At 41.5% G+C, this 22,628-nt stretch overlaps 1 protein-coding gene across 1 annotated transcript in view; it reads right to left on the reverse strand.

Moving 5' to 3' along the window:
* Nucleotides 1-14,395: 14,395 nt before the first annotated feature.
* The window catches only part of Fam124b (family with sequence similarity 124 member B), a 15,525-nt gene continuing 7,292 nt past the window's right edge, over nucleotides 14,396-22,628 (reverse strand). Inside the window, exon 2 of the mRNA XM_021197241.2 lies at nucleotides 14,396-15,034. Coding sequence (XP_021052900.1) covers nucleotides 14,396-15,034 — 639 coding nt within the window. The remainder of the gene's footprint in view (nucleotides 15,035-22,628) is intronic.

Genomic DNA, 22,628 nt, shown 5'->3' on the forward strand with positions numbered 1-22,628 from the left:
CTTATAAATTATTGGGTATGATTAAAAATTTGTAACATTGGTAACAGAAAGATGGCTTAAAACTGGTATCTCCAGGTTGGAGTAATTTAGAACTACAACATGTGACATGAGCCAACCCATGGAAACAGGTCTCTAAAGATACACCTAAATTGGGTAATATTTTATGTAATTCTTATCCTAGAAACCAGACTTATAAAAGATAGGATTTAGGGCAATGTCTCTTTGAGGTATTGGAGGCTGCACCATCTTGCGTTCCTGTACAGGAATGGACAACTGAACTTTGAAGCATGGAGGTGATTCACTTGGTATTTTCTTGGAAAGCCTGGGTTGTTAGAGGTTGAGTTTTGGTTTCCAAAGTTTTTGTGTGTTCTTGGCTGTAGTTTCAGAATGACCCAGGCTTGCTAACTGCAGTTCAAAAGCAGGGAGACACTTAAAAACTTTATAATGTAGGCCGGGCGTGGTGGTGCATGCCTTTAATCCCAGCACTCGGGAGGCAGAGGCAGGCGGATTTCTGAGTTCAAGGCCAGCCTGATCTACAAAGTGAGTNGGGAGGCAGAGGCAGGCGGATTTCTGAGTTCAAGGCCAGCCTGATCTACAAAGTGAGTTCCAGGACAGCCAGGGCTACACAGAGAAACCCTGTCTCGGAAAAAAAAAAAAAAAAAAAAAACACTTTATAATGTGAAAGTAATGCTTTTGGTGTTGATTTTAAAGAGAATGGATTGTTGACACTTTTAAAATTAGGTTTTGCCTCCCAAAATTGTGGTTGTGCTCTGGTGTTACAAGAGAAAGTTAAAGTTCAAGCACCGGCTCAGAATTCTGACTCACACGTATTTGTAATTAAGAAAAAAATCTGGCAGGTGGAGACTGTTGCAGGGTTTGTGAAAGGTTAAAACTATGGAACTTGTAGAGGCATTACAATCTGGCCTGCCTACTCCATATAGAATTATTATGGATTTGGAGGATTGTTCTTTATTCCTTTGCATTCTGATGATTGTAAAGGGTTTGCTTTTAGTGAACTTGCTTGTAATTTTAAAGAACCAATGAAGCGATATCATTGGAAAGTTTTGCCTCGAGGAATGGCTAATAGCCCTACATTATGTAAAAAAATTTTGTGGCTGCTTCAAGACAAGAAGTTAGGACTTTGAACCTTCCAGTGTATATTATTGATTATATGGATATTTTATTAGCTGATCCTTCTGATGGACTTTTACTACAAGGCTTTGCTCTAATACAATAAGCTTTAAATTTTGGGAGTAGCTGTTATTCCAGAAAAGATTCAAAGGCAAATTCTTTTTTCAATATTTGAAACATAATTTATATCCTAAACAAATTGCAGCACAGAAAATTCAGGTAAGAAAAGATAATTTACTTACTCTAAATGATCTTTAAAGGTTGTTAGATATTAATTGGCTAAGACCTCATCTTAAGCTTACTACAGGAGAACTTAAANCTCTGATACCCTCAAGGGGGATGCAAATCCTAATTCCCCTCAACAATTAACAGATGAGGGACAAATAGCTTTGCAGAAAATAAAGGAAACTATTAGCCAGCAACAGATACATTATATAGGCTGTGATCAATCGTTGACTGCTTGCACTATTGCTACAACTCATGCGCTCACAGCAGTCCTTTGGCAAAAGGGACCGTTAATGTGGAGTCATCTTTCTTTGTCTCCAAAGAAAGTTTTAATGTCTTATTATGAAGCTGTTGCTGTCTTAATACAGAATTGTAAGATACAATCACAGAAATATTTTTGAAAAGAACCTGAAGAAATATTTATTCCTTATTCCAAACAGCAGTTAAATTGGTCATTGCAAAATACTGATATTTGACCTATTGCATGTGCAAATTCTTTAGGCAAAATTAATAATCATTATCCAAAGAACAAGTTGTTAAATTTGCCTCTATGCATACTTTTGTATTCCTTGTAAATTTACACATGCAGCCCATAGAGAATGCATTTACTGTACTCACAGATGGCTCATCTAATGGAAAAACAGTATATGTAATTGGATCACATGTTCATTGAGTTTCCCCCTGCTTCAGCACAAATAATTGAACTATGTGCTGTAGCTGCTGTTTTTGAAATGCCAGAAAAATCAAGCTTTTATTTTGTATGCTGATAGCCAATATATAGCTCATGGTTTGCAATTGCCTGAAACCATTCCTCTTCTAGATACTGCTAATTCTCAAATTTTGCAATTATTTATTCAAATACAATTCAATTTAAGAGAACTTACAATTCCTTATTTTGTTGGTCATTTAAGCTCATACTGGATTGCCTGGACCCCTTAGTGAGGGCAATGCCACAGCAGATTTGTATACCAGGAAGGTTATAGGCCTTACATAGGAACAATTAGCTAAACAATCTCATTCTTTACATCATCGAAGTAGTAGTAAATTGAAAAAGCAATTTGGTATTTCTAGAAAATGTGTAAGTCAAAATTATAAAGACTTGTTCTCAATGTCCTCAGTTTCTACCTGTACCACATAGTGGCGTTAATCCTTGAGGACTTAAACCTAATCAATTATGTTACTCAGATTTTTTATTTTGAAAAATTAAAGTATGTACATATGTCTTGACACATTTTCAGGCTTTCTAGTTGTAATTGCTTTAACAAGAGAAGCAACTAAAAATGTAATTAGTCATTGCCTATATTGTTTTTCTATGCTAGTTGTTCCAAATCAGGTTAAAACAGATAATGCTTTCACAGTCAAGCATTTGAGACTTTCTGTCAACAATTTAACAATATCCATATTACTGGAATTCCTTATAATCCTCAAGCACAAAGTATTGAGAAACAGGTATTGTGGAACTATCTTCATAAAATAAAAAAGGGGGAGTTATATCCCCGTACACCACACATTTATTTAAATCATGTTCTTTTTATTTTAAAATTTGGATGCCAAGGAACTCTCTGAGTATCTATGCCACCCTACAACCAGGCATACTTATGCCTATGTGAAATGGAAGGAGCCACATACTGGCATATGCCATGGTCCTGATAAGGTATTTAATATGGGAAAGAGGGCATGTTTGTGCCCCCCCCCCCCAGGATGCTGCAGGAGCATGCTAGCTGCCACAGTGATTGGTGATACATGCTGATGCTGGGACACAGAATGATGATATCCTGTGAGCTTGTTGAGTGCCCTGACAACAGAGACAGGAAAGTTGTTTTGGACATATGTTTCTTGTTGGGGTCTCCCAGCTCCTTGTTGCCGCCAAGCCTACCTTGCTGTTACACTAATCACTCTCCTTCAAAACACCAGCCCCCTACAGGCGCTGAGACCCACCAGAGAGTTGCTGTGTCTCCACCGCCTACCGAGAAGATCCCCCCAGATCTCCCAGAATGCAGCATCCTTGGACTGCCTACGCCAACAGACATTCACCTGTGCCTTGATGTTTGGACCTGCCTACCCATGGACATTCATTGGAGCCTTCAAAGACTGGGGCTGGGGACTGGGGTTTTCTCCCACACTATATAAGCTGAGCCCTTTCAGTAAAATTTGAGCCTCAAACAGAAAATCTTGTCCTGGCTCCATTTTCCTCTCGCNCATTCCATTTCAGCCAGCCCGCCTCTCAGGATGAACCCAGACTGGATTAAAGTGAGTTTTGCCAGAAACTCACAGTTTCTGACCCACCTTTACTTGCCTATATCCCAGATTGGACAAGCTGCCTTGCTTTATGCTTTTAGACCTTGTGGGACAGAAAACATGGAGACTGGAAACTGCCTTCAAAAACTTAATCAGAAAGAGAAGTTATGATGGCTCTTCTCTTTCCTTTAATGTGACCAGCTATTCTGACTCAATCATGGACTGATCTATAAATCAATCCAATATTGGAAATGACAGTCTTCATTTGGAAAGCTGGTTCTGGACATTTTTAGAGACATATTTAAAAGTTAGCTGCAGTTTTCTATGATGCTATGTTAGCAATAGATTGGGACAGGATCTAGTTTTCAAAGAAATGTTAGTGCTTGAGTTAAAGTTTCTGATTGTTTATTAATTGGTCATGTTGAAATTACTTTGTTTCTTCCATGGTATTTAATGTAAGTTGTATTGATTGTACACTTTCTAATTGTGTTAGTGTGTTGAGACCTGGCATGTCTGTTATGGTGGTCTATCAACCAGTTTTTGTTTTATTGCCTNTGAATATTACAGGACCTTGGTATTCTGAAAAAAGCTTGCAGGTACTGGAAGAAGTGAGTCAGGCTCTCAGCAGAAATAAGAGGATAGTGAGCTTCACTATTGCTGGTAGAGCAGCTTTAATTAAGTTAATAGCTAGCCCCACTGATGCAATTGTTTTGACACAAGAAGTTTAGACAGCTACTTTTGTTAATCATTTAGCAAAAAATATTACTAATGTCCTAAGTATTCAAGAGGACTTAGACAGGCATTTGGAACAATAGATTAATGCTCTTTATGATGCTATTCAAATTATTAGATAGGAGGTTCACTGCTTAAGAGTAGGAAGCCATCTTGATTGTCATGCTAAATGGATTTGTGTTCCTCCTAAAATTTACAGTGATAGTCACTATAATTGGGAAAAGGTTCAAAGACACTTGTAGGGTGTTTGGCGTATAATTCCAACACCTCTCTGGATATTTTCACTTTGAATAGTGAGATTATGAATTTACAAAATGCTGCTCTGCTGAGCTTTGATGCTTCAGATATTGCTGGTAGAATTATTCATGGNCTGAAGTCAGTATTTCCATCTTGGTCAAGTTTCAAGAATGGCATATATGGCTTGATCATGCTAGCCCTTTTTGTCCTGGGAATACTTTTTATTCCTGCCCATAGTATTAAAGCTTGCCTTTAACAACATCAACATGTTAGTGGCCCAAGTACATGGCTTGAAACTAAGAATGAACCACCAAACAGAGTTATTAATTTAATAGGCTGGCAAGTTAAGGACAGGTAAGATTCTGCACAAGGGCCTTGACAATCTAAGAGAGAGGCATGCACCAAAAAGCCATGTTTGTTTATAACAAACACTAAAAGGCCATGTTTGTTCATATAACACAAACAAGCTGTGCATGACTTGAGGATGGGTAAGGAAGGCATTCTTGTCAGAACAACCTAAGATAGGCTCAGCCTTGTTTATTAAATTAAAAAGGGGAAGATGTGAAGAGCCTTTTGGGGTGCCACTTGGCAGGAATCTGACATTGACCATGACAAGGAAGTAAGCTCAGGCAGAAATCTGACATTAGGGCATGATATGGAAGTAAGTTTCAGCAAGAATCTAACTTTTGACTATAATAGGGAAGTAGGGTAAGTCAGGAATGTTAATCTTAGGGTACAACAAAAGAAGTAGACTTCAGGCAAGGTTTTGGTCTTGGACAAGGAAGTGGGCTCAAGTATTTTGGTCATTATGACAAACCCTTTTAAACAACTGTCATGGGAGTAATCGTAGGACTTGCTTTCTGCCTTGCTAGCTCCTTATTATACTGCTCACCCTTAATACTTGCATGTAATTAAAATGGTATAAAGAGCAGATTGGGAAAATTAAATTTGCCTTCAGTCTCAGAATTGGCTGGGGTCATGTTGCAATGTTGTCTAACTGTCTTTTTTCTTTTTAATCTTCACTCCCTCGCTGGAGAACCTGTTGACTGACTGGGCTCGGTCAAAGGCCCCAATTAAATGATTTCTCAGTTAAATAGCTGCCATGGTCACATCCCATCATGGTAATAGAACACTGACCAAGACACCAGGTTATCCAGTTCACATAAAATGGCATCCAACTCCAGTGTACAATGAAAGCATGCTAATCTCTCCCCCAGAATTCCATCTGTTGTCACTCTTACACAGCTTTTTCCCCTTTGTTTCAGACTCAAAGTGGGAATGGTTGCTTGAAGGATTCCAGTTTGGGGATAGTACCTACTATGTCTTTAAAGACTATAATCAACACCACAGAGTCTTAGTACCTGAGACATACTGTGTGCTTATCATGGTTATCCTTATCTTACCAAGGAATTGTGCATTCCACTGCGGATAAACACTGACACCTGACACACAAGCTACCTCTTACCTTAGTTTCAGGCCTGTTGCCTATAAACTCTGGCTCTGCCACTGATTGCTTAGCTCCACGTCTAAGATGTTCAAGGCCCTGTAGGACTCCTCAAAGCAACCCCTGAACTAAGCAGCACAGGGAGGGTGGTGATTCACCTGCTGCCACCAGCAACCAAGAAGAGCTTGAGTTGACTCCTTTTCTACCCTTCCTCTGGTGACTTGATTCTGTGCTACAGACTGGCTCCTTCTCACTCAGGCTTTTCCTTGTCTGCAGAGAAGAATCACCAATGAGAGACATTCACATTTTTTTTTCTCATGACAGAGTAGTGCCCATTTCCAGCTCCAGAGCTACCCATCCTATGACAGGTCATCAATCTCATTGACTGCCTCCTGTCTGTGCAGCGCAGGGCCTCCTGAGTTCCTCCTCACTCCATGAGAGGGTGATGACAGACCTAATCTTGTGCAGGCTTGCCACAGCTTCAGAATCTTCAAGAAGAAATGTTGTGACATGAAGGAAGCATTTCTTACCTGTTTGTGCAACATCGCGGACCTGAAACAACTTTCACGATGAACCTTAAGGTCTCCATTCCTGGAGACTCCTCCTAGCTCTTCTTCCTTTCAGTTCAAGTGGGGGAAGTAGTCACAGTATTATGTGACAGCTGAGGGCACATCAGTTCATTCCGTTATTGCCTTTTCTCTCTCTTTTCCTAGCCAGGGTCTCCTGCGTACGATATTGGCCTCTAACTCACAATGTAGTCAAATGTAACTTTGAATTTCTTGTCTGGCTGCTTCCACTTCCTCCTTCAAAGTACCAGAATTACAGGTATGCACCATCGTACCCAGTTTATGGAGTAATGGAGATGAAATTCAGGGCTATTTGCATGCTGGGTGAGCACACTACCAATGGGCTGCTAAATCAACCCCCATTTCTCACTAGGTGCCTTTCTGTTTTCATCTACTCCCAGAGCTTCCTGCAGAAGGGCTCCTCTCTGGATCACAGAACTTGCCGTCTTTACTTGACAGGTGAAGGTGGTCCATCCATAGCATGGGTGCTCACAAGACACTTTTCCATTCCCAATCATGGCTGCTCAGGACTCAGTTGCCCTTCGACCTCCTTCCTAAATAATGTTCACAACAAAACAGGAGGAAAAATGTTTAGGATGCAGACTTCATAGCCTTATCCCTTTTCTTAAGTGACTGAAAAATCCTCACTGTGTTAAGCGACTCGGCTCACCCGGACTCCATAGGTGTGCCCGAGAGCAGAAGCGATGGCCGCCTGACAAGCCCTAGTCACCTACAGAGGTGCTCAGCATTCTCTTGGGAAGCTGATCCCAACCTGGCTTCCATTCTCAGGCTTTCCTTCCTACCGTAGGCTGGGTTTTTTGGTGTTTGTTCATTTTGCAGGGCAAACCTGACAGAAATATTTGTGTTTTGCATTTTTGCAAAGGTTGTCTGTGGGTCTCACTCAAAGCTTGCTCAGGGAGCACTGCCATACACAACCTGCTTCTCTGGGTACACCAACACCTCCTTTCATGTGTATATGAGAAAAGTCCAATGAGAAACTGGAAGGATAAATTCGAATCCCCAAGGCCAGAGCCAGACAAACCCTTCCTAAGCATCCAGTGCTGCTGTTTGGTAGGAGGAGAGCTCAGAACGGCCTCGTGAGAGGCTGACTGGAACACCTGTGGTGTAGACCAACAATGATCCTCTGAGTGGATTATTGGTGCTGTCTCCTGATTGTCTTTGTGCCTGCCAAGTGCAGAAAGCACTGTATGACATGTCTTCCCAGTGGGTGTGGGGGGCTGGTAGGGCCACTGCTTAGACGACAGTGGTTAAGTATCTGGGTAATTTTAATATCAACCAAGGGCAACTAGAAACAGGTTTTAGTCTCCTAAATCTAAGCCAACCTTTAAATACCTAGTATAATATCTACTATGTCTCCTCTTGATTAAACCACAGTGGGGGTGGGGAAATTTACCCACATTCCGACAGCACAAAAATTTAGAGCACGCCACCATAGTGACAAGCTCAGAACAGAATAAAATAAAAATGTTTGAAAACTCATAAAAATCCTGCTGAAATTGTCATGCTTAGTTTTATTGGTTAATTGGATCAGTGCATAAAGCAAGAGAAATTTCCAAAGTGCCACAGCAGAGGCAGAGGTGGGGTGGGGGAGAGAAGGAGGGAGGAAGAGAGAAGAGACAGAAAGAGAGGGGGAGGAGGAAGGGGAGAGGGGTGGGGAGGAGAGGGGAGGAGAGGAGACAGGGACAGAGACAGAACCATGACATATAAAGATGTTAGGTTCACTCCACAGAGGGATTCCAAAAAGCCCCTTGGATGGGTACCAGAGTGATGGAATCTGGAAAAGCCTTTAAAGGGAGGTTATTGGGTCTTGGAGAGGGCCCTGATGCTGCAATTAGTGACCTTAAAGAACCGCCAGACCGTTATGTATGTCCCTTTCTATACTGTGTTTGGAGCCAACCTGAGCTACACAATGAGTCAGACCTCCATCCCCTTGAGACCCTACCCCTGTGAGTCCCCAAAACCAAACATAGAAACTGTGGAGTGGGAAATAAATGAAGAACACATAGTATCGAATTCACATGGGAAAACAAGGGACATGGAAGGAAGGGAGGGGTGAATAGAAAGAAAGAGTAATGGCTAGAGATGAAGGAAGAAAGAGAAAGAGAAGGGAGCCCATACAGGGGCTTTGAGAAGGTTCTAGAAAGGCGGACTGCTGTGAGGTTTTTTCTGGAACGTCTAAACATGGTCTGCAACATTGTAATGAAGTCTACAGGTTTCTAATCAACAGAAAACTCACTCTGAGCCATGGCTCTGTTCCTTTCCAAAGTCCTGGGATTATAGGCAAACAGTATCATTCTCAGATCATGGCATATTCTGTTGTGTAAAATCTATTGATCTTTATGATGTGTTTTGTTATTTAGTATACACCATCTCCCTGTAAGGTAGAACAATTTATTTTTTTAAGTTTTAAAAAAAAATCTCAGGTAAATTGATCTTTTTATTATTTATTATTTATTATTTATTATTATGGTGATAATGATGATTATCTCATTGAGTTTACTAAAACTTGTCTCATCACATTTTTAAACTGTGGACCACTTACATCAATATTGCAATATATACAAAACTATAAAATATGATCTGATAATAAAAATCTGTGCTTACAGCACTTAATAACATCCGAATGTTCTCACATACATGACCTAAGTTCTCTCTAATATCCTCTGTTACAGAAGGCATGACACCAGAGGATCACAGTGTTCGAGGTCATACACAGAGAGGGATTTAAAACCTGACCCACTTCACTGACATTTCCATCCCATAATGTAAATTGGATTTTTACATCGAATAGTAGAGAGTGGGTGGCATTTTAAGAGTCCGTTATTTTACAAGTCAATCTGGTAAGGGGAATATCTGAACTTCTCAATAGTCTTTATGATTTCCGTGGACTCATATCCTCACCGGTGTTCTATGTTAAAGAAATTGAGATAATGTCAAAAAAAAATGCAAGGAAAATTTAAAACTTCTCCCTGCTGCACTTTTATAGACGACTCGATTGTTCAACTGAAATTAGTTTTTTTTTTTTTTAAAAAAAAAAAAAAACACCTTTGTTATAAAAAGGCATATGAACATTAGGCCCTGCATTCAATTTTCTAAGATCAAAGTTTAATCTGTGAGGTAGAGAGAAAAATACAATGAGAATGTGTTGATGTTTAATAGACAGAAGAAAATCGATTTAGAATTCCTGTCATCATCCATCTGTAACTCTCATTTCTCTGAGTGTTCTCAGCAGAGCACACAGCCCCAGACTGCACGGTTCCATGAGACCCATGTGTGCCTCAGCTTTCTCTCCGGGTGTGTGTAAGTGTTCAAGTCTCCTTAGACCTAGCCGAAGGCTAGGAGCGGAGCCCCTGGAAAATTACTTGCCTCACTAGCATCCTGAGGCCCTCAGTTCTGTCCCTAACAGGAAGGAAGGAAGGAAGAAAGCGGAGGGAAGACAGGAAAACCCTGTAGCTAAATAAGTGTCTGCGAGAGCAATCAGAGAGTCAAATATTTTTAATTTTTTTTAACTTTATGTGTATGTGAGTCTGTTTGGATATACACCATATGCATGTATGTGTCTTTGGAAACAAGAAGCAGGAATCAGATCCCACGAAGACAGAGTTTCAGGCAGTTGAGTGTGTTCCCAGTGTGGGCGCTGGGAACCAAACATGTGTCCCCTGGAAGAGCAATAAGTTCTTTGTGCCAGGGGGCCATCTCTCCAGTCTCCATTTATTTTTAACCTTTTAAATCCCTAAACTCTAGCATTCGGCCCACAGAGACTTTGTCCCCCGCTATGATTTTAAGACTGTAAATTGTAACTCACAAAGTTCACAGTCCCCACTTACAGTTTATGAATGCTTATGTGACCGTTAATATGTCAGCGTGTTAGGGTTTGAATTCCTAGGAACCAAGCCTCCAGCCATGCCTGTGAGGGATTATCTTGCAGGGTGGGTATAAAAGTGGGCAGGTACTTCCCAGGCCGGCAAAGAGAAAGCCAGCTGAGCATCCTGCCCACATTCTCTGCTTTCTGACCCCAGGTGAAAAGTGCCCAGATCCATCCATTTTTCTAAGAATTTCATAAGTTCATTGTTTTTAATAGCTGCTTAGTACTCCATTGTGTAAATGTACCACATTTTCTGTATCCATTCTTCTGTTGAGGGACATCTGGGTTCTTTCCAACTTCTGGCTATTATAAATAAGGCATCTATGAACATGGTGGAGCATCTTCTGGGTATATGCCCAGGAGTGGTATTGCTGGATCCTCCGGTAGTACTATGTCCAATTTTCTGAAGAACCGCCAACTGATTTCCAGAGTGGTTGTCCCAGTTTGCCATCCCACCAGCAATGGAGGAGTGGTCCTCTTTCTCCACATCCTCGCCAGCATCTACTGTCACCTGAGTTTTTGATCTTAGCCATTCTGACTGGTGTGAAGTGGAATCTCAGGGTTGTTTTGATTTGCATTTCCCTGATGATTAAGGATGTTGAACATTTTTAGGAGCTTCTCAGCCATTCCGTATTCCTCAGTTGAGAATTCTTTGTTTAGCTCTGTATCCCATTTTTAATAGGGTTATTTGATTTTCTGGAGTCTAACTTCTTGTGTTCTTTGTATATATTGGATATTAGCCCTCTCTCAGATTTAGGATTGGTAAAGATCTTTTTCCAATCTGTTGGTTGACTTTTGTCTTATTGACAATGTCCTTTGCCTTACAGAAGCTTTGTAATTTTATGAGGCCCCATTTGTCGATTCTTGATCTTACAGTGCAAGCCATTGCTGTTCTGTTCAGGAATTTTTCCCCTGTGCCCAGATGTTCGAGGCTCTTCCCCACTTTCTCCTCTATAAGTTTCAGTGTCTCTGGTTTTATGTGGAAGTCCTTGATCCACTTAGACTTGAGCTTTGTACAAGGAGATAAGAATGGATCAATTCACATTCTTCTACATGCTAACTGCCAGTTGAGCCAGCACCATTTGTTGAAAATGCTGTCTTTTTTCCACTGGATGGTTTTAGCTCCCTTGTTGTCTTAGTTAGGGTTTTATTGCTGTTAACAGACACCATGACCAAGGCAAGTCTTATAAAAACAACATTTAATTGAGACTGGCTTACTGATTCAGAGGTTCAGTCCATTATCATCAAGGTAGGAGCATGGCAGTATCCAGGCAGGCATGGCACAGGCAGAACTGAGAGTTCTATGTCTTCATCCAAAGACTGCTAGTGGAAGACTGACTTCCAGGCACCTAGGGTGAGAGTGTTAAGCCAACACCCACAGTGACACACCTACTACAACAAGTCACACCTCCAAATGGTGCCACTCCCTGGTCCAAGAATATACAAACCATCATACTTGTCAAAGATCAAATGGCCATAGGTGTGTAGGTTCATTTCTGGGTTTTCAATTCTATTCCATTGATGTACCTACCTGTCACTGTACCTATCTGGAGGATATCATTCTGAGTGAGGTAACCCAATCACAAAAGAACACACATGATATGCACTCACTGATAAGTGGATATTAGCCCAGAAGTTTGGAATACCCAAGATAACAATTTGCAAAACACATCAAACTCAAGAAGGAGGAAGACCAAAATATGGATACTTTAATCCTTTTTAGAAGGAGGAACAAAATACCCATGGAAGGAGTTACAGAGACTAAGTGTGAAGCAGAGACTGAAGGAATGACCATCCAGAGACTGCCCCACCTGGGGATCCATCTCATAAACAACCACCAAAACCAGACACTATTGTGGATGCCAACAAGAGCTTTGCTGACAGGAGCTTGATATAGCTGTCTCCTGAGAGGCTCTGCCAGAGCCTGACAAATACAGAAGTGGATGCTCACAGACATCTGTTGGATGGAGCACAGAGATCCCAATGAAGGAGCTAGAGAAAGTACCCAAGGAGCTGAAGGAGTTTGCAGCCCCATAGGAGGAACAACGATATGAACTAACCAGTACCTCCAGAGCTCCATGGGACTAAACCACCAATCAAAGAAAACACATGGTGGGACTCATGGCTCTAGCTGCATGCGCTGCAGAGGATGGCCTAGTTGGCCATAAGTGGGAGAAGAGGCCCTTGGTCCTGTGAAGATTATATAGGGGAATGCCAAGCCAGGAAGGAGGAGTGGGTGGGTTGGGGAGCAGGGGAGGGGGAGAAGGGATAGGGGGTTTTCAGAGGGGAAACTAGGAAATGGTTTAACATTTGAAATGTAAATAAAGAAAATGGCTAATAAAAAAAAAGACAAAAAAGAAAGAAAGAAAGAAAGAAAGAAAGAAAGAAAGAAAGAAAGAAAGAAAGAAAAAAAAAAAAGTGCTCAGAGTCCTGAAACCCCTGCAGTCAGGAGTTTCCCATCATGATAGACTCTAGCCTGGAACTACCAGCCACAATAATCCCTCCCTACCTTAACTTGCTTTTGCTGGGGTATTCCATGAAAACAATGAGAAAACTAAGACAGTTTGGTGCATCTTTACATGGCAAATGTGGGCCTGAACTGTGGAATAAGTTTGAACTCCAACACCTATTCAAGAGTTGGTCCAGTGGAGGGTCACAGTTGCAAAGCCATGAATACTTTTAGAATTTGATGGCCAAATGTTTAAGTATCATATCCATGAATATTTACCACATGCAAAAAAAATATTTATTATGTGACCATACAAGCCCCGGGAGCCCCCCAAATACAGCTAGAACGCAAGTCTTGATCTAGTAACTAAGCAACACAACCTTTTGTCGTGCTCAGTGGAGATAACAGGATTTTCTAATCATCCCTGTCTTCCTTGTTTTTTGTTTTTTGTTTTTGTTTTGTATTTGTAACAAGAACTGCTGACCTCTTCCAAATGAGGTCATGAACAAATGAGAGACAGAAGAGCAGAAACATCTCTGAGTATAGCACTCATTTTGAACCTAGCTTTCTGGTTTCAAGTATTGTTACTAATTAAACAGACCAGGGGGGTGGTATTTATAATTTTAAAACACTTTGAATTCTTCACTCATTTCAGATGCAAAGAACTTTAAAGGCAAAACCACAAGAGGGTATATAGTAAACAGGGCCTACTTACCAAAGGAGGTCACATAAAAATTAAAATGCACTAAAGAATAAATAGTTCCTACTGTCCAGGGAATAAGCTATGCAACCTCAAGGAAAAATTAAAACCATATTACACGCACTAATCAGCTTTGCATAGAATATCTGATTCATTACCACGCAGTGCCAAGGCCTGCTAGGTGCTGAGCCAACACATGTATCTGGGCTGTGTCACTGAGAAGCCCCAACCCTGGGTTTTCTTTCTCTCCCTTCCAACTGGCCAGCACACTGTCAGATCCCCATATTAGGGACTTCTAATACTGGAAGTAAACGCAATATAAGCCTGGGCATTGAGAGCCTAGATCTCTCTCAAAGGAGCAAGAAACTAAATGTTTGTAGATCCGATCTTCACTGTCACCTTAACTAGATTCAGACACACCATGGAAACCCACCTCTGGGTGTATCTAGAAGGGTGTTTCCAGAAAGATCTAACTGAGGAAGGAAGACCCACCCTAAAAATGGGTAACACCTTCCCATGAGCTGGAGCCCCAGACTGAGTTTTTAAAAAGGCAGGCAGATCGCCAGCACCCATCCCCCTCTGCTAGCTGACTGGAGAGGTACCATAACCAGATGTTTCACCCTCTTGCTTCTGTGACTTCCCAGCCATGAACCGGCCTGACTCGCAAACCTTTGCTTGCTTTTGTAGAATATTTCCCATTTCAACGAGAAAGGCAACTAATGCAACGCTTAGTTTCTATAACATTCTCATGTCTTAGAAAAAAAAAAAAAAACACTTTTGTTTTATGCTATATAAAGAATTCTTCTTTCTCTTCACCCTGGACCGGCAGATGATGGGAACATTTTGAGATGACCTTCTTTGCACCAAAGTCCCTTTGACCAGGAAGTGACAGAGGGCGGAGTCTATCCTTAAAGACTCCTTGGCTTGGCGAAGCAGTTACCTCTAAGGAAGAACCTGACAAGCAGCGTGGTGGTTGGCTGCTCTGAAAATCCCTGGGAAATCTGCTCGGAAAAGATCGTCTGGATTCAGAATTGATGATGGTGAAGCCAGTGTCAACATTTGTCTCCGCCTCGAGCTTCTCAAAGCCATCTTCCCTAAAAGCGTTCCTTCCCATCTTGGGTTCTATGGGGATAGACAGTCGGCGCTGCTGCATGCCTGACGCGGAGCTGTCGGCCAGGGTGGACCAGCCAGACCTTCTCCACAAAGGGTCAGTAGAGTTTTCCCATGAGCCACTGGGTTGTGGAAGCTCCAGCGAATGTACTTTGAACCTCCAGCTCCTGCTCCTCCTCCGGCTCCTTGGCTCCAAGGATCTCTGTGTGGAGATGATGTTCAGCCTGGAGTCCTGTGGATGTGTGTCACCTCTCAAGCAGCCGTTCAAGAAGGGATGCTCACCATTTTTAACGTCAACCCCTGGCTTCGGCTGGACCTATGAGACAGGAAAGGAAGAACCAATGAAATACGATTTTTCACTGACTAGCCTCCAGAAGTGCCATGTGTCTTGTCCACCCTCTGCTGTACCACACCACAGCAGACTTTCTGTCGAGCTGTTTGAGCTGGGGTGAGACAACAGTTTGATTATAAAGATCAGTCCTGCCGGGCAGTGGTGGCACACGCCTTTAATCCCAGCACTCGGGAGGCAGAGGCAGGCGGATTTCTGAGTTCGAGGCCAGCCTGGTCTACAGAGTGAGTTCCAGGACAGCCAGGGCTACACAGAGAAACCCCGTCTCGAAAAACCAAAAAAAAAAAAAAAAAAAAAGATAAGGATGAGAAAGGTAATTAAGTCTCTCAACGCTGGTGATACCTCTACTAGATCATGCTAATAAAGGTACCCTCTTAGATGTGCCTAAGACACTTGGGCACCCCAGGCAGGCTAACAGACTAATACCTTTTAAAACAAACATTCCTTATTTTCTTGAGGTGCTGTTTATACACTGTAGAGCTTAGCATTGTCTGGGAGAACTGGAAAAAGCAAAGGCTACTTCTATGTATGCCTTAGCATTTCAAATCACACAAAGTGCATTCTGTTTCCAATCATACAACACCGGTCAGCAAAATCCACATTTCACAGGTAGCTGCCCTCGCTTTCCACAGGACAGAATTCACTGAAACACCTTCCATCCTTGTATTCTGGGAGGTTGGTATCCCACCTCTATCACACTCTCCTAAGACAATTTCTGGAAGTGACAATTTTCACCATAGAATTTGGTATCTAGTACCTCTCTATAAGTTATTGTTCAAGGAGTTCTCACAGACACCTACAGTAATACAGGCTAAGGCCATTGCTCGTGCTTGCCCGTCAGAACTAGATAGTAAGACCCTATTGCTAATGGCGATACACTTTGTGCTGCTCTCTGTAGGACACAGAGAAATCAACTGACTAGGAAACTTGCTGCCTGCTGGCTCATGATGAAATGTGCTACACAGGCCAGTGGGGGAGAAAAGACATCAGTGGCCCTCTCCAGCACTAGACCCTGTATACTACAATACCAACTCTAGGCAAAATATACCCACTAATTCACTCGTGGCATGACTATTAAGGGGGAAACCAATAACTTAGCAGTCAGATTTCAGACCTTCTCCACAGGACAGAATTTATACCCAGTACTGTTAATCTAGTCAATGCCCATGGCCTTGCTGGAATGTTCTTAGACCCTAGGAACCCTAGTCTCCTAGGGTCTAAGAACATGGTCACGTTGTCAAGCTGTCTTCTAAGCTTGTATGTTTATACCCATAGATTGGAGCTGGTTTCAACCTTGAATGCAAAATCTTCTGTTTGGCAGAGGACAGGGGTTAATATTGAGAGTAAGTTCAGCCCTAAATGGGATATCTGCATCAAGCCCCTCCTTCATGGACGAGGAAGGTGGGAAGATGTGAGAGGCAAGGAGGGGTGCTCAGAAATGCTGCATTGGAGCAAGACATGAGTGTGCACTCGAGGACTCACACCATCTATGGTTACCTGCACAAACCACGCCAGTCAAAATTCCAGCATAGCCGGGGGTGTGGCACATGAGGCTCCACCCCTAGCTAAAGAGCTTTCAAAGGGGTTGATAGCAGAACAATCCATGTGCCTGTTGGGTCAGGAGCAAACTCTCTATGCATTGTGTGCTGTCTTTGATATGAACTACCATCACTCTAAAAATAGTCTTTGAAGAAGAAAAGAGAGAACTGGACATTTGTCTCCCATAAGAAGGTAGAAGTTGGGGCATAAGGCGGGACTACAACGAGTCAGTTATTGAATGCACACAAAGTTGTTTTTTTTTTTTTCAAATGACAGGCATACATACATGCTTTCTTCTAAAATTTCTCTGTGATAGAAATAGAGAAACTGCCAAATCAATCCCCTAAAATAACAGGGGTACCTATTTCCTCTTTTAGAAGTTTCAAATATGTCCCATGAAAGGGTCATGTAGTGACTGTCTCGACATGTGGATAGCAGCCCAGATACTTGGCTCGGCAGAGCTGCCAGAGACAAGCCACAAATAAACGGTGTGGCTGTGTTTCAATACGTTTCTATTTGTGGAATGTGAATTTTGTGTCATTTTCATGTTTCATATCTCTTTTCCAATCATTTAAAAATGGAAATCTATTCTGAGTTCCTGGCCTATAATTGTCCAATCTCTCGTGTCTCTAGATCAATGATTCTCATTCATTCTCTTTCTCTCTCCCTCTCCCTCTTCCTCTCCCTCTCCCTCTCTTTCTCTCCACTCCTTCCTCCCTCCTTCCAACAGAGTCTTTATTCTAAAATTCTTTACCTGCAGCCCAAAACATGAAGCATCTTACTAAAGAAGCTTAGAAGCTACAGCACAGGGCTAACCCCTGACTGCTGGATCTTCCTCAGTTCCAACTCCCACTTTCAGGTCTGTAGGATTTTAAGAAATATGTATATTAGAAACCACCACCCTGGAATCTCTATATGCCATCCATGGGCCAAGTCAATTCACTAGAGACCTGGACACATCTAGATGCTCAACCTCAATCTACCAATGAGATTCCAAAATGGAGCTCATCTGAGCATTGTTGTTCTTGCCTGTATCAGTTGCTGCCAGTACTGAAGGGCCGCTGTTGGATGGATGTTGACTGTAACTTGATGTGTGCCCGTCTATAAGCCCACGGGAGACACTTCTGTCTTCAAGCATTGTTCCACACTGTAATCACCTGGGGATCATTTAAACAACTGTAGCACCCCACCTCTGAAATTCAGGTGCATCCAGATAAGGATGTAGCATGAGTACTTAAAAATGTTCACATTTTCCTAGTGTGTCTTTAAACATATAAGCGAATCTGGAAGCCACTTTCATGGACTTAGAAGAGCTGTGTCTGGGTAGTTGTCTGTGGACAACTGATACCCTGCCACACCTGCTTCTCACTATGTCCCTAAAGCTTTCTCTTTATTCAGTTTCCCTTCCTCCTTTCCATTCCTCTTCTCTCCCTCCTCTTGCCCCTCTCTGTCTTTCTCTTTCATCTGCTTGTTTTCCATAAAAATAACTTATTACAGGTTGGATATCTCTTATCCAAAATGCTAGAACCAGAAATATTTCTATTTTTTCATTTTTCAGACTTTTTGCATACACATAATGAGATATCTTGGGGATGGGTCAAAAATCTGAAGGCAAAACTCATTTATGTTTCACATGTATCTTGTATACATGGCCTTAAAGTAATTTTACACATTGTTGACCTAACTGCCCCATTACATGACGTCACACTGGAGGTCAAAATTTTCAGACTAGGAAGCATTTCTAGCTTCAGAATTTTATATTAGGAATACTCAACCTGAATAAAAGTAGCATAATTCATCCTATAAAACATATAAAATATAAAAATGATATAATTTTATAAGTGTGTAAAATAAACTGTAAGGTCTCCTACCTTACCGCAATCTTAAAATAATCCAAATTACCACTCTTTAGAGAAAACAATTCTGTATATCCTTTCAGAAAAATACGGCAAAATGTACTACATATATCTACCATTCCACTGGAGTCTGCAAAGAGCCCAGCTACCATCTCTACCTCTTGAGGGATCTTTGAACATTATATTTTATCTGCATATTTGGTCTAAAAGACATCCTTTTTCTTCTAGGAACAGAAACTGGCATGGCCTGCTCAGAAATCATTCAGGAATAACATAAGAATACTCGGTGTGGAGAGACAAATCCTTACATTTGATTCTGCAGCCCCATTTCAGTTTCTAGCAACTGCTGTCAGAAAGAGAAGTGTCTGGTGTGTTAGCTTAGGATTCTTCAGATGCATATCCCAGAGTGGTATCCCAGAAGCATATATGAAACTCCATGTCTATGGCAGTACTTTTCACAACAGCTGTTTTGTTATTGTTGTTGTTGGTTGTTTATTTGTTGTCTTTTGGGTTTTGTCTTTTGAAACTGTGTTTCTCTGTACAGGCCTGGCTGTCCTAGGACTAATTCTGTAGACCAGGCTGGCTTTGAACTCAGAGTTCGGCCTGCCTCTGCCTCCCAAGTGCTAGGATTAAAGGTGTGGTCTACCACCGCTCAGCTCACAACAGTCAATTTACAGGATCACCCTGTGCCCATTAGATGAGTGGATACAGAAAATGTGACACATATGTTCACAACGGAGTTCTCATCAACCGTTTGCAGAAAATGAACAGAATAGGAAATTATCATACCAAGGAAAGTAAATCAGACTCAAAGCAACATATATCATGTATTCTCTCATTTGTGGATAATGCATTAATATATATAATATATCAGATATTATAATTTTTATTATGATATGTATTTATTTTAGGTAGTAGGTATCTATTAGATATGCATTAGATAATATATTATATATTATAATATCATATATTATGATATATATATATATAATATATGTTCTAGTATCATTTCTGCTGATCAAATCTAGAAGAAAGGATTTATCTAACTTAAAATTCCAGGTTAACTCATCATTGAGGGAAGTCATCAGGAATTTGAGTAGCTAATCACATCACATCCATAGTGATGAGCATAAGGAAATAAATGTACTCAACCCTATTTTCTTAGTTGTTTGCTATGTTCTCAGCTAACTTTCTTCTATTGTTCAGACCCCCATGCCTAGGGAATGGTATCATCCACAATCAGCTAGGTCTTCCTATATCAATTAGCAATCAAGACAACTCCACAGACATGTCCACAGGTCATCATGATGTAAATAACGCCTCATTAGGACTCTCATCCTTTGTAATTGTAGGTTATGTCAAGTTGACAGTTACAACTAACCAGCACATTGTATAAGTAAATACAACATGAAAATAGAAGTGAGATTTTATGGGAGAATTAATAGGAATTAGTGGGAATGGCAAGAATATGGAGAAAGGAGAGGATGCATATGATCAAAGTACATAATATACTTGTATGAACGTGTCTTTGTGAAACTCATCACTATGTGCAATGAATATGCACTTAGAAAATGTATATGAAAGAAAGAAAGAGACCAAGAACAAAAGCCAGTGAGGTGACTCAATAGGTAATAGCTGTTCCTGTCAAGCCAGATGATCTGAGTTTGATACCCAGAACCCAGAAAGGAAAGAATAACTCCCTGATCTGCACGTACCTATCATAAATGGCAAGTGTGCATATGTGTGAGCACACCCACCCTCCCTCCCTTCCTCTTTGTCTTTCTATCATTTATCTGATAATAAATGAATAATAAATAAATAAATAAATAAATAAATAAATGCTTTAAAAATTAGAAAAGAGAATTCTGCATCCCCTTACCAAATAGACTAATTTCAAATTTGAATGAAATTCGCGTTGAAGCCATAACTATGTCTATGCCAGCAGTCTCCTGGGCCTCCAGATTCATTGGGTCCTCTGAACCAGCCCAATATGCTCTCCACTCAGTTCTGGTTCCCTAGCTCCTGGGGCCCTCCGGTGGATTTCCTCTCCTATAAAACGCTCTGCCTTTGAAACACCAAATTTAAGCTGTCGCCAAACAACTGCCTTGTGTCTTCCTACAGCCAGTTTAAGGCTAAGACTTATTGGTTTAACCACTTCCCTGCCAACCTCTTCTCCAACACACTTCCTTTTTGCCATTCTTCCACCAAATATTCCCAGCCTTGGATTGGAGTCACACATCCAAGTCTCTCAACTTGGGTCTAAGGTATAGAAAAGCACATGGCTCTGAACACTGGTACAGAAGAGGCTGTGGCTTCCAGCTTCAGTCAGCTGCACTCCATCTTCCCATCCTTTTTCCCTGGTCACCTTTCTCTGGTCTGAACCCATGAAACTATCCTGAAAGCTTTAGGGCACAACCTCCCTTTACTGTCCACTGCTGTCTCATCAGAAGGTCTCACTGTCTCAGTGACACCATCCTTAACTACAGCTTGCAACTTTCTGACATCAAACTTACCATAACTCCATACATCCTTCCCATGGAGAAGTCGCCAGCCCTTCTCTGGGCTGTGAACTCCATTATCCTCTGCCTTCTCAATTCCTATCAATTGATAGACACTCCAGTTTATCAACCATTTTTTTCTCTTCACTCCCTCTCTTCCCTGCCCCCCTCTGCTCCTCACTCCTTTGAGATAATAATAGGGTTTCTCATACCTCCTGCCATCTCTCTCTTCCTATAGCTTGCTCCCCACTTCTCTTCAAGCATCTGTTTCTAAAATTTGTTAGCTACTTGTATCTTTTCTACTAACCCTCCTGTTATGACCTCCTGTCTCTTTCACTTGGGAACATAAACCTTTGCCGTGGATAGCAGTAACCTGACCCCAGGATTTATTAATTAAATACTTAATTCGACATACCTATACCACTGAATCTATCTCACATTTCACAGCAACTCTGCTCTGCTTCTTTGTTTCCCTGATGACCACTGGGCTACCCAAGCCAGAGCTCCCCTGCCCCCTTTACATGCTGTGGGTACAGCAGTCACTATGGACTCTGCCTCCTAGCAGTCCCATGGCTCTCCCTCTCTCCATTCACTGCCATTAGCCTTAAGGCTTAGTGTGTCTCATCTGACATCTAAGCAACCATCCTTATGTCCCATGTCCCTTCTCACCTCCCACCAGTCCACTCTCAGCTCTGCTCCCTAAGGAGCTCTCAGCGTTCTATGTCTTCCTGTTAGTCTCAGGACAAAGCAGGATCCCTCTGATTAGCCTGTCTTGCCCTTCACCATCTGCAGTAAGAAGCTGAGGCTCCATCCCTTTCTCCCTTTGAACCCTTTCGACCCCTTAAGTATAACTTGCTCACTTCCATCTATCATCCATGCTGTCTAGAAGGGCTTCTTTAGAGTCTTTTTCCTGGAAACGCTAATCGCTGTCACCTCCAAGTAGAGACACCACCTCTTCATGAAGGTCTTCTCAATGTCACAACATTGACATCAGGCAGCCCTACGTAACGACTTTGCCACTGATCAGTTGTGGGACTTTAGACACATTGCTTAAATGTTTCTAGGCCTCAGATTGTTCACCTGTAAGAGAAGATAATAAATCCCAGGATTGTCATGAAGCTGAAAGGATAGCAGCGTCTGTGGGAATGTCACACATGTCATGGTTATGCTGCCATCACTAATACTGCTGTTCGTGTTTGCAGACCTTGGTACTTGCCATTCTGTTGTCTGCCGGGTTACATGTCGGCCTTCTCTGCACCTGCTCCTGGACTCCACAAAGGCATCATAAATATCTTCACCATAATGACTCTAGAACTTAGCACTTTGCCTCCAGCATGTTAAATTCTTGTATAACCAGAACTCAGTACTTATTAAACAGGTAAAACTTAGCACTTAACAAAATACAGTGTTTTTTATTTGTTTGTATGTTTTTGTTTGTTTGTTTTGCACAGAGAACTGAATAGAAATTAACTTCTATAGATCAAGTTCCTAGCTGCCATTTAGTTACCCCATGACACTGTATTAAGAAAATTCAAGCCTGGGGCATGTAACTTAGTGGTTGCATAAGCTGAGCATGTAAAGAGGAAGAAGAAGAAGAAGAAGAAGAAGAAGAAGAAGAAGAAGAAGAAGAAGAAGAAGAAGAAGAAGAAGAAGGAGGAGGAGGAGGAG

This window comes from Mus pahari, chromosome 5, assembly GCF_900095145.1.
Source record: "Mus pahari chromosome 5, PAHARI_EIJ_v1.1, whole genome shotgun sequence".
Classification (NCBI taxonomy): Eukaryota; Metazoa; Chordata; class Mammalia; order Rodentia; family Muridae; genus Mus; species Mus pahari.